Here is a 16,758-nt window from a genome sequence, read left to right as displayed (position 1 = left end):
CATGTTATTCAGTTCTTATGAAAGATTGCCTAGATTGGTTATTACTTGTTTGCTTGGAATCTGACCACTCTTTCATTTGTTTAGGATTAAGTTTGGTCATTGTACAACTATCTCAGGGACGTTTTATGTATTCTGCAAATCATTGAGCAGTGAAAGTCTATACAGAGATGTACTCTTTGGAGAACATCAACAAGTCGTAGCATTTCACTAGGAAAATGTTAGAAGTTTTGTGAGTAGAAAAAGATATAAGGTTATATTTTTCGTATCATAACATCCCACAAGTTATGCGTTGGATAATGAATCTCAGAAGCGGGGTGCAGCTAGGAGTGGAGGCTGCCCGGAGAAACTTACTACTCATTTCCACTCACTGTTGAGGCATGGTTAACTAGTGTTTATACCCCTACTATAGATGTCGCAGGTGCAACGCGGTGAGGTAGAATTGAGGTTGCTTCTATGGTTGGTGACTTGGTGTCCAAACTCGAGGTCACATTACTTTCTGAGCAGCGAATATAAGAAAATTGTACCGGATGTGATTGAACTTTGAAATATTATGCTGTTTTTTCCTATCCTGCAGTTGAATTTGAAGCTATACCAGCTTAGTAACAGCGGTGAGGCGTTCGACTCCAGAATAATGCAAGTTGCTTTTGTAAAAATGTGTTTGAACATTTCGAACTAGGAGAATAATAACCAAGATCATACTTTCCTTCATAATATATAAAGTGTAGGTTCATAAATATTATCAAGACAAGAAGATTCTGAAGGAGGAATTAGAAGGGAGGAAGGATCCAGAATTTTACTTACAAACAACATACTAATATAAGAAATACGACTACTCTAGCCCCAATAGAAAGAATATAGGCATCTTCACACACGCTGTGCACATACTTGTCATATTTGACATCTAATCTGTAGATGTATTTTCTCATGTAATCTTGCTTTCTATATATGTCTTTATATATAATGGTGTTTGTATGGGATGTTTCCCAAAAGCGAAAAGTTAAAACTATAACTATGGCTTTACAATAGTTTTAATCAAACCTTCAATTTATTAAATTTATCTTCAGCATGTTAAAAATTAAACAACATGCATTAGGAGTATTTTAAAAAACACTTATGGCTGGATAAGCTGATATCGAAGTGATCACAGAAGAGGAACAACAAGGAGAAGAAATGACTAGAGCCCTTTTTCCCAGGTTGGAAGAGCTGGAGCTTTACGGCTGCCAAAGCTGGGGCATTCATTTCTGACTTATAGCCTGTTTGGTCAGGAGTGTTTCTCTAAAAAGTAATTTGAGAGATTAGCCTTTTTATCTTTCCATTTCTCTATGGTGCCATTTGGTTGTAGTAGATTATTATTCTAAAAAATCATCAAGTAGTCATTTATGTGAAACTGGAAGGGAAATACTTTGTTAAAAGTTGGAGAGAATGTCTGGACTGATCTTTGAGCACTTGGCAAGCAAGGTGAAAATTCCAAAAAGAAGCATATACTTTTCCATTTTATTCTTCTTTATAGTGTCTGCCATTGCAAGAAAGCATATATTTTTGGGAAAGTCGTGGAATCAGATGCTCACTACTTTAATTTGTTAGGTAATCAATACTTGAATCCTAACAGGAATTTGAGTGAAGGAAGATAAGGAATCAGATGCTCACTACTTTAATAAGTTAGGCAATCAATACTCACTTTAAAGATATTATTTTGATAGCTTATAAATCTCTGTGAATTTGTTTCTTCGAATAACACAATCAAACTTTCCATTGCCTCTCTTAAGCATTCATTTTCATACCAAATTCTCCAACATTGCTACTCTTTGATTTTCATACCAAATTCTACGTTGCTGCTCTTCTACCTTTCATTTTTCATACCAAATTCTCTAATTCCGTTCTCTCATATTTCATTTACATACCAAATTCTCCATTTCCAATATCTGATATTTAATTTTCAAACCAAATTATCCATTTCCATCATTTTCACACCTTGTAACAAAAAAATATGGAACTGTTATCTGTTTTGGTGGGGAAAGTCACAGATTGCTTGATGCTGCCAGTGGAGCGAGGGATTGGGTACTTATTTAACTACAACAGTAACATCACATCTATGGGAAAAGAATCTGAGAAGCTGAAGATCATCAAAAGTGCGGTGCAGGAAAAAGAGGAAGTTGCCAGGGGAAACTTACAACTCATTTCACTCAATGGCGAGGCTTGGTTAGAAAGTGTTGATACCACTATTGCACAAGTGGATGATGTAATGGGAGGTACAGCTGAGGTTGAAAGGGGTTGCTTTTATGGTTGGTGTCCAAACTTGAAGTCACGTTACTCCCTCAGCAGGAGAGCCAAGAAAATTACAGAGGACTTGACTAAACTTCAAACTGAAGGCGAAGTAATCTCCTTTGATCGTCCAGTTCAAAGTGAGGCTATATATAGTAACAATGGTGAGGATCTGCACTCCAGAAAATTAAAAGAGGAAGAGGTCATGGCAGCTGTGAGAGATGAAGGGGTCACTATGATTGGGATATGTGGTCTGGGTGGTGTTGGTAAAACAACACTCGCTGAGAAAATCAGACTAGAGGAGAAGCAACAAGGGCTCTTCAAAGATGTTGTCATGGTTACTGTCAGTCAACAACCTGACTTGAAAAAACTTCAGGGTCAGATTGCAGAAGGACTCGGGCTGACATTAGAAGGGGATAATTTGTTGATTCGTGGAGATCGGCTGCGTACAAGGCTAATGCTTCAGAACAGCCGTAACCTTATAATCTTGGATGATGTTTGGGAGGCTCTTCATGATCTAGACAAACTTGGAATTCCCAGCGGTAACAACCACAACCATCGGTGCAAAGTGATATTGACGACGCGATTCCGAAATGTTTGTGTAGAAATGGAAGCTCAGCCGATCATTGAAGTAGGAACATTATCTGAAGAGGAAGCATGGAGACTTTTCAAAGAGAAAGTCGGTGATTTTGGCAACGATCCTTCTCTGATTGACATAGCAAAAGAGGTTGCCAAAGAATGCAAGGGGTTGCCGCTTGCAATTATTATACTTGCAGGAGCACTAAAGAGTAAAACCAAGCCTTCGTGGGAGGATGCTCTTATACAATTACGTGATGCAGAACCAAAAAATATCCCTGGAGTGCACGAAAAGGTGTATAAATCTCTGAGGCTAAGCTATGACCACTTGAGCGAGAATGAGGCAAAGTATCTCTTTTTGCTTTGTTCTTTGTTCGAGGAAGATAGTTATATTCGGACTGAAGAATTGCTTGGATTTGGAATGAGGCTTGGAATCTTTTCGAGAATTAAAAATATACAAGGAGCAAGAAATAGGATGTGTCTTCTATTAGAAATATTGAAAGATGGTTTCTTCTTATCCCAAGGTCCAGACAAAAATCATGTGAAAATGCATGATGTGGTCCGTGATGTAGCTATAAGTATTGCGTCTGAGGGAGAGCATAACTTTATGGTAAGTCACGATGTTAACTCGGAAGAGTTTCCAAGAAAAACTTCGTATGATCATTTCAGTCACATGTCAATTGTTGCAAATAAATTTGGTGAGCATCCTAGACCAATAATTTGCACAAAACTAAAGCTTTTAATGTTGAAACTCCATTTTGAAGATCCATTCAAGCTACAGGACAATTTTTTTGATGAAATGAGAAACCTCAATGTCTTGAGCCTGAGGGGACTCAGATTTAAGGAGTCCATTCTGCGTTTTCCAGCATCCATTAGGAGGTTGTCAAGTCTGAGGACTCTGTGTCTGAGTGATTTAATATTGGATGACATATCCTTTATTGGGGAACTTGTCGAATTAGAAATTCTCAGCCTAAGAGATTGTGAATTAGATGAGCTGCCAGAGGAGACAGAAAAATTGACCAAGCTAATTATGTTAGAGTTTTGGAATGAGAATAGAACACTTAAAAGGATTTCAGGAGGGGTGTTATCAAAATTACTAGCTCAATTGGAGGAACTACATATGGTGGGAGTAGAAGATTGGAGTGATGTGATGTACAGTAACCTTGGGCTTCCCTCCAAGTTGAGACGGTACACTCTTAGAATGGATGGATTTTACTTGGGGATTTCAAACATTGATGATAAAGACAAGATTATTGCTTTAGAGGTCACGAAGACTGCCCCATTGGGTGATTGGATCTGCCACCTGTTGAAGGAGAGTGAACTTGTAGAGTCAACCGGAAAGGACTTTAATAATGTGTTGACTGAGTTGCAGCTGAATGAATTTCAGAACGTGAAATGTCTCTGCCTCTATCAATGTGATTTAGTGAGACATTTATTGAAGAGGACACATAAAGTAATCAAGTTCCCCAATTTATATGAGTTGAAGCTTGAAAAACTGAAATGCCTGACTCACATTTGCAGTGACAATGTTGAGCGCATTGAGTTCCCTCTGTTACAAATAATGATCTTCAATGGCTTACCTGAGTTCCAGAATTTCAGGCCTACAGCCAACAACTCAAATCCTCTTTTTGATGAAAAGGTTTGCTTCTTATCACAAAAATGTTACCTTTTACTTGAGCATTAAAGATATTTACTTAAACAAAGTCTATTGCTTAGATATATCCTTTTTGTCTGACAAGTGAAAAAATAATTTTAATTTGTTATTTAAAAATCCATATAAGGCTATATTTGATGTGAATTTTTGTGACTTTTTTTATTCAACGGTTAATTTAAGTTTTATTCCCTTATAGATCTATTAACTTATCATTATTTGAGTTTCATATTCTTATTTCATTTTTTTAGTGTGAAAATAAATAGATATAGAAAAGAAGAAAAAAGTAAGAACAAATTTTGGCAGCTATAATGTAATTTATTTTTTGAGAAAAGGTCGATAATGCCTTACTTACCTAAAATGATCAAAAATGCCCTAAATTTATAGTTTAGTCCAAAAATGTTCTTGCTCTCACTACTTAGGTAAGAAAATGTTCTTGCCCTCACTACTTTAGTAAGAAAATGTTCTTGCCGTTGATAGTTTGTTCTGGAAATGTTTCTATTGTTACTACTTGAGTCAAAAATATATTATTTCTTTTCTTTCTGAACAAATCTTATTCCTATTAAAAGATATTACTTTTAAAGTACTCTATTATTGTTTTCTTTATTTTAAAATTACTTTAACTATTAAAAAATGTACCCTTTATACTAATAATATATGTCTTACATATAAGTTCATAGTAAATCAACCATTAATTTTTATTTTGATATTTATAATAAAATAAGAAATGTTTTTAGTATTATTTTTTTCCAATTGAAGTAGGATTAACATTTGCTAATAAAAAAAATATCATTAGGAAAAGAATGTGTATGTTCAAAAAGAAAATAAATAATATATTTATTTGTTAATAAAATTGGTGCATATATACATCCACCGTCTAATTTATGGTGCATATTTATCATTTTCGTTAAAATTTTTATATTTATTTAATTAAAAAGTATATAATAGTAATTTTTTAATTTAAAAAATGTCGTGTAATTTTCAAAGTTATCTCTACCGCTCTAGACTCAGCCCAAATGGAAAAAAATACTAATGTATTTGACATACTAAAAAACTTTTTTAAATATGAAACAAGATCATATACAATTTATATATATATATATATATATATATATATATATATATATATATAGCATTTTTAAAAATATATAAATAAATGTGTGTAAGCACTTTTGGTTTCTCCACTCAATAGCTCCAACTGTATCTGCAACAAAGTTTGATACTTCAAAGTTCGCAGGTTTCTTGTCCCAACCTAGAAGAGATATCTATCAATAGAGCTAACAACATAAGTGCTCTATGCTCTCACCAACTTCCAACTGACTACTTCACCAAACTTCAAACATTGAGAGTATCATATTGTGGAGAATTGCGAAACTTGATGTCTCCATCAGTGGCCAGAGGTCTTCTGAATCTCCAAGTGTTATACATAGAAAACTGTCAATCAATGGAAGAAGTGATCACAAAAGGAGAAGGAATAATCACCTTATTTCCCCGATTGCAAGAGTTGAAGCTTTGGGGCCTGCCTAAGCTGGGGCATTTCTTTCTCACAGAGCATGCTCTTGAATTTCCATTACTCAGAAATATGACTATTCATTGCTGCCCTGAAATGAAGACATTTGTCCAACAGGGAATATCTATGAGTACACCGATTCTCAAATGTGATGATGAGGTGAAAGTAGATGATCTAAATAAATGGATACAAGAGAGGTCAAATCCTCTTTTTGATGAAAAGGTTTGCTTCTTATCACCAAAATGTTACCTTTTACTTGAGCATTAAAGATGTTTACTTCAACAAAGTCTATTGCTTAGATATATCCTTTTTGTCTAACAAGTGAAAAAATAATTTTAAATTAATTTTTTAATTTGTTAATTAAAAAATTCATATAGGGCTATATTTGATGTGAATATTTGTAACTTCTTTTATTCAACTGTTAATTTAAATTTTAAATATATCCCTTATAGATATATTAACTTATCATTATTTGAGTTTTATATTCTTATTTCATTTTCTTAGTGTGAAAATAAATAAATATGGAAAAGAAGAAAAAAGTAAGAACAAGTTTTAAGACTATTTCTTTTGCAACTATATTGTAATTTATTTTTGAAAAAAGGTTAATAATGCCTTAAATTACATGAAATGATAAAAAAAATGCCTTAATTTATAGTTTAGTCCAAAAATGTTCTTCCCCTCAATACTTTGGTCAGAAAATGTTCTTGCCATTGATAGTTTGTTCTGGAAATGTTCCTATTGTTACTACTTGAAACAAAAATATTTCTTTCCGCATAAATATATTATTTCTTTTCTTTTTGAACAAATCTTATTCCTATTAAAAGATATTACTTTTAAAGTACTCTATTATTTCTTTATTTCTTATATGTCTTATATATATAAGATCATAGTAAATCAACCATTAATATTTATTTTGATATTTATAAATAAATAAGAAATATTTTTAATATTATTTTTTTTGAATTGAAGTAGGATAAACATTTGCTAATAAAAAAATATCATTCAGAAAATAATGTGTTCAAAAAGAAAATAAATGATATATTTATTTGAAAAATGACATTTTTGATTTATTAAGTAACAATAAAGGCACTTTAGACCATTTTTCATCTATTTTTTATATTTATAGAAAAAAAGGGGGCATTTATGATAAATTTTACATGCAGATGAGTGAAATCCAAATTATTTTATTGAATTAAGGGAAAATGGGCAAATATAATGCTCAACTTTGCGATTTTGAGCAAATATACCTCTTGTTAATACAATTAGATGCATATATACCTCTATCGTCTAATATATGGTGCATAATTATCATTTTTGTTAATAAATTTATATCTATTTAATTAAAAAATATATAATAGTGATCTTTTAATTTCAAAATGTCATATGGGTTTCAAAAATTATCTCACCCCTTTTTTTACCCCTCTAGACCCAACCCAAATGGAAAAAATAAATATGAAACGAGATCATATACAATTATACATATATATATATATTTGGCTTTTTAAAAATATATAAATAAATGTATGTAAGCACTTTTAGCTTGTCCACTTATGACCTAGTGTTTTGTTCCAATGGCTCCAACTCTATCTGCAACAATGTTTGCAGGTTTTTTGTCCCAACCTGGAAGACCTATACATCAACGGCCTTAAAAGCATAAGTGCTCTATGGTCTCACCAACTTCCAACTGACTACTTCACCAAACTTCAAACATTGTTTGTATCATTTTGTGGAAAATTGAGAAACTTGATGTCTCCATCAGTGGCCACAGGTCTTTTGAATCTCCGAAAATTAAGAATACAAAATTGTGATTCAATGGAAGAAGTGATCACAAAAGAGGAACAAGAAGGAGCAGGAATCATGACCTTATTTCCACTCTTAGAACAGCTGAAACTTAGTTTTCTGCCTAAGTTGAGGCATTTCTTTCTGACAGAGCATGCTCTTGAATTTCCATTTCTCACTGACGTGTATATTGATGTCTGCCCTGAAATGAAGACGTTTGTCCAACAGGGAATATCTGTGAGTACACCCAGTCTCAAATTGATGATCTTCAATTATAGGAGGCGGAAAGTAGATGATCTGAATAAGTCGATACAGCAGATGTTTAACAAGGTATGTCTTATTCCGCTAGCTACATATTCTAATTAGGTTCTACTGCTCTCTTTCCGTTTTCGATACTTATTTAAGTTCATCAACTTTCTTTTACTTAATAATCTAGTCATCTCTCTCTTCTTTGCATTCTCTGTTTCCTGCAGAAACAAGAAGCTAGTGATGACGACGAAGCTAGTAGTGGCTATGTAATAATGATGCCGACGAATCTGAACCTAGTCATGCCAGAAGTTAGGAAGCGGGTAGGAAAAACTCAATGAAATAATGCAAGTAAAACCTCGAACATCACCTGATACCTATGCTCGTGATGGAGGTAATTAACAAGCAGAGGCGGATCTACATTATTGTAACCTATTGGTTCATGTCAACCTACTAGCTATTGGCTATAGATCTTGTCTATGTATTAGTAATATCTAAAAAATAGATGATTGTGATATAAACTTGAGGTCACTGCAGAATTCTGTAAACTATAAATTTGGATCCGCCTGTGATTCTAAATTCATCTTTCATTATATTTAACAACTAATATGTAGATTTATTTTCTCATGTCATCTTGCATTCTACATTGTTTTGAAAGATTGATCACATCACATGATGATTTTTTTGTTGGAATGAGTAAACCATTCCGCCTTTTCCAGCATCCATTCAGAGGTTGTCAAATCCAAAGACGCTATGTCTGAGTAATTTATGGTTGGATGACATATCCATTATTGGCAAACTTGTCAATTTGGAAATTCTCCACATCAGAGATTCTCAGTTAGAGGAGGTGCCAGTGGAGAAAGGAAAATTGAACCAATCTAATATCTGTTCGAGCTTTTGAATAAGCATCGAGTACTTAAAAGGATATGCAGAAGCCATCACTATTCCCACTAGAATCTCTGTCCTGTCCAGGAGCAATTATCCTGGTTCCCTTTAAAGATTGTGGCTTCCCATAATCAGCTCCCGGAGCTGCAATAAGCGTATTCTTGCTAACGATTTTATAAATTTCTGTTAAAGCTGTCATGAATGCACCATCGACGTTTGTGGATTGAAGAGCTGATGTTTCCATAAAGAAAAGGTTCTCCCTTTCTGCAAATTCTTGAGCATCTTCAACTGGTACAGCTCGAAAACTTCCTAGATCACATTTGTTCGCGATGAGCATTATAACTATGTTCTTGTCTGCATGACCTCTTAGTTACTCCAGCCATCTAGCCATATGATCGAATGATTGGAGTTTTGTTAAGTCATAGACTAGCATTGCGCCAACTGCACCTCGATAATATGCACTTGTTACTGCTCTATACCTGAGAGAGAAATGAGAGATGATTCATTGAGTTACAACAATTATCAAATTGGCTATGTTGCTCTAACTCTTCAAAAGCGGACCCTTCAGAAGTAGAGCCTTTTGGAGGATACTGGCAACATTTTTCTCAAGAGTCCGAGCAACATAGCTTAACAGAAGGTAAATGTCCGGTTGGAAGTGTGCATCTTTGCATACTTGAAACTGTAATTCAGCAAGAGTTGCATATAATCGATCACATGTGTATTGTCTCCAAAAGTAAGAGGCGAGTTTCAAGATACATCATAAGATAGACGAGATATTCCGTTTGACATAATCACTACATAGTAGTAAAAGTCCTATGTAGAATTCGCTATTTAAATGCTAAATACACTTGCATGACCACATGAACTAAGCACCATCTCTCTTCTTCTATTTGTACATGTTTCACAATTTCAGACTTCTCATCATCATACTCATCACACAGACAGAAAAATGGCCTTTTATAAGGTAGAAGTCTAAAGCGCGAATACTAATGGGAGACTACTGTTGGATACTTTGTAATATATAAAGGTCTGCTATTGAACAGACACATTTGTTCATGAAAATACATGACTGTTATGAAAAGTCATATGTTCATGAAAGAACATGACTCTCTTTTAAGTTCTATAAATATAAAGACTCTCTAGAAGTAACCTAAGAAAATTCTGCAAGTATATCCAAGGGCTTTGTTGTATCCTTGAAGGAGGAAGAGGTCATGGAAGCTTTGAGAGATGAGGGGGTCACTGTTATTGGGATATGTGGTATGCCTGGTGTTTGTAAGACAACACTGGCTGAGAAAATCAGAGAAAGGGCAAAACAAGAAAGGTTGTTTGATGATATTGTCATGGTAACTGTCAGCCAACAACCAAACTTGAAAAAAATTCAGGGTGAGATTGCGAGAAGAGTCGGTCTGACGTTAGAAGGGGACGAATTGTGGCAGCGTGGAGATCTTCTGTGTTCAAGGTTAATGGGTCAGGAAAGTGTTCTTATAATCCTGGATGATATTTGGGAGGCTCTTCATGATCTTGAGAAACTTGGAATTCCCAGAGGTAGCAACCACAACCATCGATTCAAAGTGACATTCACAACGCGTGGCCGAGATGTTTGTCAAGCTATGGAGGCTCATAAGATCATGGAAGTTGGAAACTTATCTAAAGAGGAAGCATGGATCCTTTTCAGGCAGAAAGTCGGTAATTCAGTTGATGATCCTTCTCTTCATGACATAACAAAAGAAGTTGCCAAAGAATGCAAGGGGCTGCCAATTGCAATAATGTTACAGTTGCAAGAGCACTAAAGTTTAACAGCAGGCCTTCATGGAAGGGTGCCCTTGTAGAATTACAAAGATCTGCACCAAGAAATATTCCAGGAGTGATTGAAAATGTGTATCAACCTCTGAAGGTATGCTATAATCACTTAGAAAGTGATGAAGCCAAGTACCTCTTTTTGCTTTGATCCTTCTTCGAGGAAGATAGCGATATCTTGCCTGAACAATTACTTAGAAAAGGAATGGGACTTGGCATCTTTTCAGAAATTGAAAATTTTGAACATGCAAGAAATAGAATGTGTCTTCTGTTAGAAACTTTGAAAGATCGTTTCTTGTTAGAGATTTTCCCTTTCTGCGAATTCTTGAGCATCTTCAACTGGTACAGCTTGAAGACTTCCTAGATCACATTTGTTTGCGATGAGCATTATAACTATGTTCTTCCTAGCATATTCTTTGCTATATATAACGACAATTTCATTCCTTTCTAGAAAATGATCTTGAATATATATTAGTAATATCTAGAAAATAGTTGATTGTGATATTAACTTGAGGTAACAGTAAGAACGCCAATGATTGAATGATTGGCGTTCTGTTAAGTCATAGTCTAGCATTGCGCCAACTGCACTTCGATAATATGCACTTGTTACTGCTCTATACCTGAGAGAGAAATGAGAGATGATTCATTACCAAATTGGCTATGTTGCTCTGACTCTTCAAAAGAGGATCCTTTGAAAGTAGAGCATTTTAAATTAAGAAAATCCATCATGTTACTGTTGCATTTGCTGCTCAAGTTAAAGGAAAGGGCATAGATATGACTAGAACTCAATGCTACAGTTGCAAAGAATATGGCCATATTGCTAGCAATTGTAGCAAGAAGTTCTGTAATTATTGTAAACAACAAGGACACATTATCAAAGAGTGTCCCACGCTCCCTCAAAATCGTAGGGTCAATGCTTTTCAAGCTGGGATAAATGATTCCACTATTGATAACTCATCTTCAGGACAAGTTCTTACTCCTTAAATGGTACAACAAATGATCGTGTCAGCCTTTTCCAGCATTGGAATTACAAGTTAATGATGTTACATCTAATTTTTGGACTGTTGATTCAAGTGCTTTCAATCATATGACCAACTCAACGAGCATCCTAAAAAATGTTCGCAAGTATCAAGGTCTATCACAAATACAAATTGCCAATGGTAGTAATTTAGCCATTACAATATTTATTCCTTTGATTCTACAACAAATCTATATGATAATACTAATTCATAGCACTATATAATTACATTAATATATACAATTATTTAGCTGTCCATCATGTTAAAAAAGGCCACACAAACCAGCCAAGAATTCAGAACACTTGTCTCTGTTCTGTCCAATTGTCACTACTTAAAGAACAAAGACATCTAGGATCATCAAAGCTCCAAGCAACCTAATGGAGTCATCTATGTTTTCTTCATTATGTACACAAACAGTGAAAGTCGTGTAGTTTCACAATCCAAATGTAACGTTTACATATTATGATTACAGTATATGAATATTTAACTTCTTACAAGACATGCCTAAATTTCCAAGAGTTTGAAAAATAACAAAAAGTTGTTTTCACTTCAATAGAAGAGAACAAGGACTTCATCATGACTCACTTAATCAATTGGAGAGAAAATTCCAAAAGCATACATATACTTTTACTTTTTATCTACATTTCTTTGTCTGCCATCTGAATCAAATTTTTTGAAATGTTATCTAATCAAACACTCCCACTTTAATAATGACCCCACTACTTTTTTAGTTTTCATTTTCATATACCATATTCTCTATTATTCCACTTAGTCAATTGGAGAGAAAATTCCAAAAGCAAACATATACTTTTACTTTTTAACATTTCTTTGTCTGCCATATGGAATCAGATTTTTTGAAATGTTATCTAATCAAACACTCCCACTTTAATAATGCTCTCATTTTGAAAGGCCTTTTTTTTTCTTTTTGGACACCTGATATCCGGTAATTAAATACACTATAATTTATGCTTAATTCTTTTTATTGAATTAAAGTTAGATCAAACAGTTACTTAAATGGAGCTTTGTTATAATTTATTATGTGATTTTATAATTTTTTGAATAAATAATTGAGGTTATTTTAATAGTTTTACAACTTATGGCATTCTTATTTTTATAAGAAAATATACAACACAAAAATTTCATATCGCATGTCCAAACAAAACTTCAATTTAATCTCATGATTTCATATTATGATATCATATCATAATTTCAAATCATGATTCCATATCGCATGACCAAATGAGCCGTAACAATTAACTAGTGTTGATGCCACTGTTGCTTTTATGGTTGGTGTCCGAACTTGAAGTCACGTTACTCCCTCAGAAGGAGAGCTAAGAAAATTACAGAGGAGCTAACTAAACTTCAAATTCACCATGGTTGTTAAAAGACAAACATGTATTTGTTATTTAGTCTTTCAAAATAGTAGTACCTCAAAGTTGTTCTGCAATTATTTTTTAGGTTTCACACCTGATATTCGATATTTGAATTCACACGTTTCACTTTGAAGGTAAAATATTTCTTATCAAAGACATGTTATTTAAACTCGAAATATTAGTTGTTGTGCAATTATTTTTTAGGTTTCACACTTGATATTCGATATTTGAATTCACACGTTCCACTTTGGAGGTAAAATATTTCTTTATCACAAGTTGGTGACAATATAAATTAGGTGTTCTTCTTTAGAGACGTGAGTTGTTAGCTAAAAATTATAATTTTAAAACTAACTATTGTCAACTTAATTTTATCTCCCAGGTTTCCACACTAGCCTTTGCCAACTTATTTTTAACCCATGCAAGTTTGCAAAATTTTAAAAACTAAACTTATGTAGCGTTGTATCAACTTTTTACTTAGCTATTTCACAATTTATTAAGTTTGAAGTTTATTTTTTTTAAAATAGTCATTACCATTTCTAAATAATAATTTTATTTCATTTTAAAATCCCACTAAGGTCCCCAACCCATTCCCTTAGTTAGTGGGATAGGACGGGTCTATCGTCCATGGGATCGCCCCCCCACCCCACCCCCACCCCACCCCCACCCACCCCCCAGGCCAGCTAATGTCCCGATCCCTCTAGTCTCCTTAATTTCCTATCCCGTTAGATCGTCTATAAGTATATGTATGCGTATATTACGCCTTATGTGATGTCCTACTTGACAATTCATGTGAGAATATTCTAACAGATTTGTATATGTCACATAGGGCAAGTGTGTCTACCGTTAGATTTTATACAAGTTTAAGTATATCTATTTGTGCACACCCAAAATTGAATGGATAAAAGATGTCAGTTGAGGTCAAGTTAAATAACATATTTATGTATTATGCTATTTTTTACAAGACAAATTAAGTAATAGTAGCTAAAAAAAATTAAAATTAACAAATAAAAGAATTTTATTTTATCTACTGTTGTTAATTACATAGTAATAATTTTGTTCAAAGATTGTTGCAACAACTTAGAGATTGATACAACAACCAGTTTAGCTCCATCATTTTATTTTTTTGGTTTTCACACATTGATGTATGATATTTAAATCGTGTGTCCCACTTCAGAGATAAAACACTTCCTATAAAAGGTAATTTACTTGAATTCGAGACATTTTATTAAAGAAAAAAAAGTAGTAATATCATTTTACTACAACTTTTATTGATAAGGCCTCCTCTTCTACTAGTACCTTTTTTGTTTTTATCACGTATTCTGAAAAAAAAAAAATTGGAGGTGGATGAGAGTAATGGAATAGTATTAGGGGGATGGAATCAAGTCAACAATTGATGACGGACCTATTCCTAGATATTTCATTTTAAAACACGAGTACACCACTAAAATAAAAAGTAAGAAAGGAATTATACACCACTAAAATAAAAAATAAGAAAGAAAGTATAATAAGTGGAAATTAATCCCTAATCTTTTAGTTAAATAATTCAACATCCAACCAAATATACTATTTAGTCTTCTTATAACAATATCGTTAGTATATAATATTATACCAATTTTTATTTAAAATGTATCAGAAAAATAACTAATTTTATGTAGAAACTACAAATTCAAATGCCTCAATTTTTAACATGTAACTAATTTAGCCGTTGGTGTTAAAAGGAAAACATGGGTTTGGTGTTTAGTCGTTTTCAAAATAGTACAGGTCCATGTGAGGGAGAGTTAATAGTAGTACCTCAAAGCTGTGGAAATATCTTTTGGGTTTCACACCTGATATTCGATATCTGAATTCACACGGGTAAAAATATCCTATCAAAGGCATGTTACTTGAACTCGAAATATTTGGTCAAAGGAGAAGACTAAGTGCCCATTTGGATTGACTTAATTTTAGGTGCTTTTAAGTCAAAATAACTTTTAAACAGTTTTGAAGTGTGTGAATAAAGTTAAAAAGTGCTTATAAACACTTATTTTAAAGTCAAAATAACAAAAATAAGCCAAAAGTCATAAATTAGAAATTCTAACTTATGGCTTTTGGCTTATAAGTCATAAGCCAAAAGCCAATCCAAACAGGCCCTAATTTCCATTCTACCACAACTTTTAGTGCCTCCCTGTTTACTAGTACCTTTTAACACCTAAACATGTCTTTCGACTTGGTTTCAACTAACATATATATTGTTCAATTTTTAGTGTGTACAAGTAGATATTTAAATTTATATAAAAATGAACAAATAAACACATTATGCCAAGTAGAATGTGTACGTCTACTTGTTCAATTTTATACAAATTTAAATATCTACTTATACACATCCAAAATTAAATGACATAAATGTCTATTGAAATCAATAAAATAATATATTTATATATTATACCTTTATTTTTTCATCGAAAAAAATATTTGGGGTGGGTGAGAGTTATTATGGAATAGTACTATTACGTGTAAAACTGAACAAATAAACACATTATGCCAAGTAGAATGTGTACGTCTACTTGTTCAATTTTATACAAATTTAAATATCTACTTATACACATCCAAAATTAAATGACATAAATGTCTATTGAAATCAATAAAATAATATATTTATATATTATACCTTTATTTTTTCATCGAAAAAAATATTTGGGTGGGTGAGAGTTATTATGGAATAGTACTATTATGTGTAAATTGGTTAGTCCATGTGAGCAAGGGCGGACCCACGTTGGTTCCAGGGGTTCACCTGAACCCCCTCGGCAAAAAATTACACTGTATATATAAGGTAATTTTATGTATTTATGTGGATATATATATTTTGAACCCCCTCAATGACAAGGAGAAAGAGATGGCCCAATGGCATTTTCCTTGAAAATTAAGTCTCATGTTGAGGGTTTGAATCCCTGCATTAGCGTTTTATTTTTTTCTTTTTCAGTTTCAATTTTTTTTTTTTTTAAGGTTTCAGTTCCGTTTTCACGTTTTTTTTTAGTTTTTTATTTTATAAAACATGCTAAAAGTGTGGTTTTAAACCCAAAAAATTCAAGGGTCCGCCACTAAAACTAAATACTACTACTTTCTTGAAATTTTGTTTTGTTGGCTTATATATACACGCTTATACTTTTATTTTTCGAACCCCCTGAACGAAAATCCTGGGTCCGCCATTGTGAGGTAGAATTAATAGTAGTACCTAACTCAAAGCCGTGCAATTATCAACTTTCAACTTTCTCTCTTCTATTCATTTACTCTCAACCTATTTTCATTCTATATTTGCTTCCTTGTAACTAAAAAAATCTAGCAAAAGTAATTCCTAATTAATAATTATGGTTCAAATGATTTTCTTCTACTATTTTTCTTTGCAAGTAGATCCATCACCATATTTTGCTTCATATGTCAAACTCTTCATCATATGCGCTACCAATTGAATAATAATGAATAAACTAAATATCCTACCAATTAAAAAATTGTGATTTTAAAAAAAGAAATCTAAAACTATAATATATGTGTGTGTGCGCAAATCATTCTTCAATTATACAAATAAATAATCATCATCTCTTTAAATCTATTCAAATATTGTAATCAAACTATATTATATAATTATAAAGTTAGTGTCAATCACAAAGTGACTGTTTGAGAGCA

General features: G+C 33.0%; 1 protein-coding gene across 1 annotated transcript in view; it reads left to right on the top strand.

Annotated features, from left to right (window-relative positions):
* Positions 1-1,987: 1,987 nt before the first annotated feature.
* The window catches only part of LOC125833860 (uncharacterized), an 89,192-nt gene continuing 74,421 nt past the window's right edge, over positions 1,988-16,758 (top strand). The window contains 3 exon segments of the mRNA XM_049513022.1: positions 1,988-4,477; positions 5,727-6,221; positions 7,605-8,108. Coding sequence (XP_049368979.1) covers positions 1,988-4,477; positions 5,727-6,221; positions 7,605-8,108 — 3,489 coding nt within the window.

The sequence above is a fragment of the Solanum verrucosum genome, unplaced genomic scaffold (assembly GCF_900185275.1).
Source record: "Solanum verrucosum unplaced genomic scaffold, falcon-dt-bn FXZP01000285.1, whole genome shotgun sequence".
NCBI lineage: Eukaryota > Viridiplantae > Streptophyta > Magnoliopsida > Solanales > Solanaceae > Solanum > Solanum verrucosum.
Note: the sequence above shows the minus strand (reverse complement) of the source record. Positions and strands in the feature narration are given on the sequence as shown.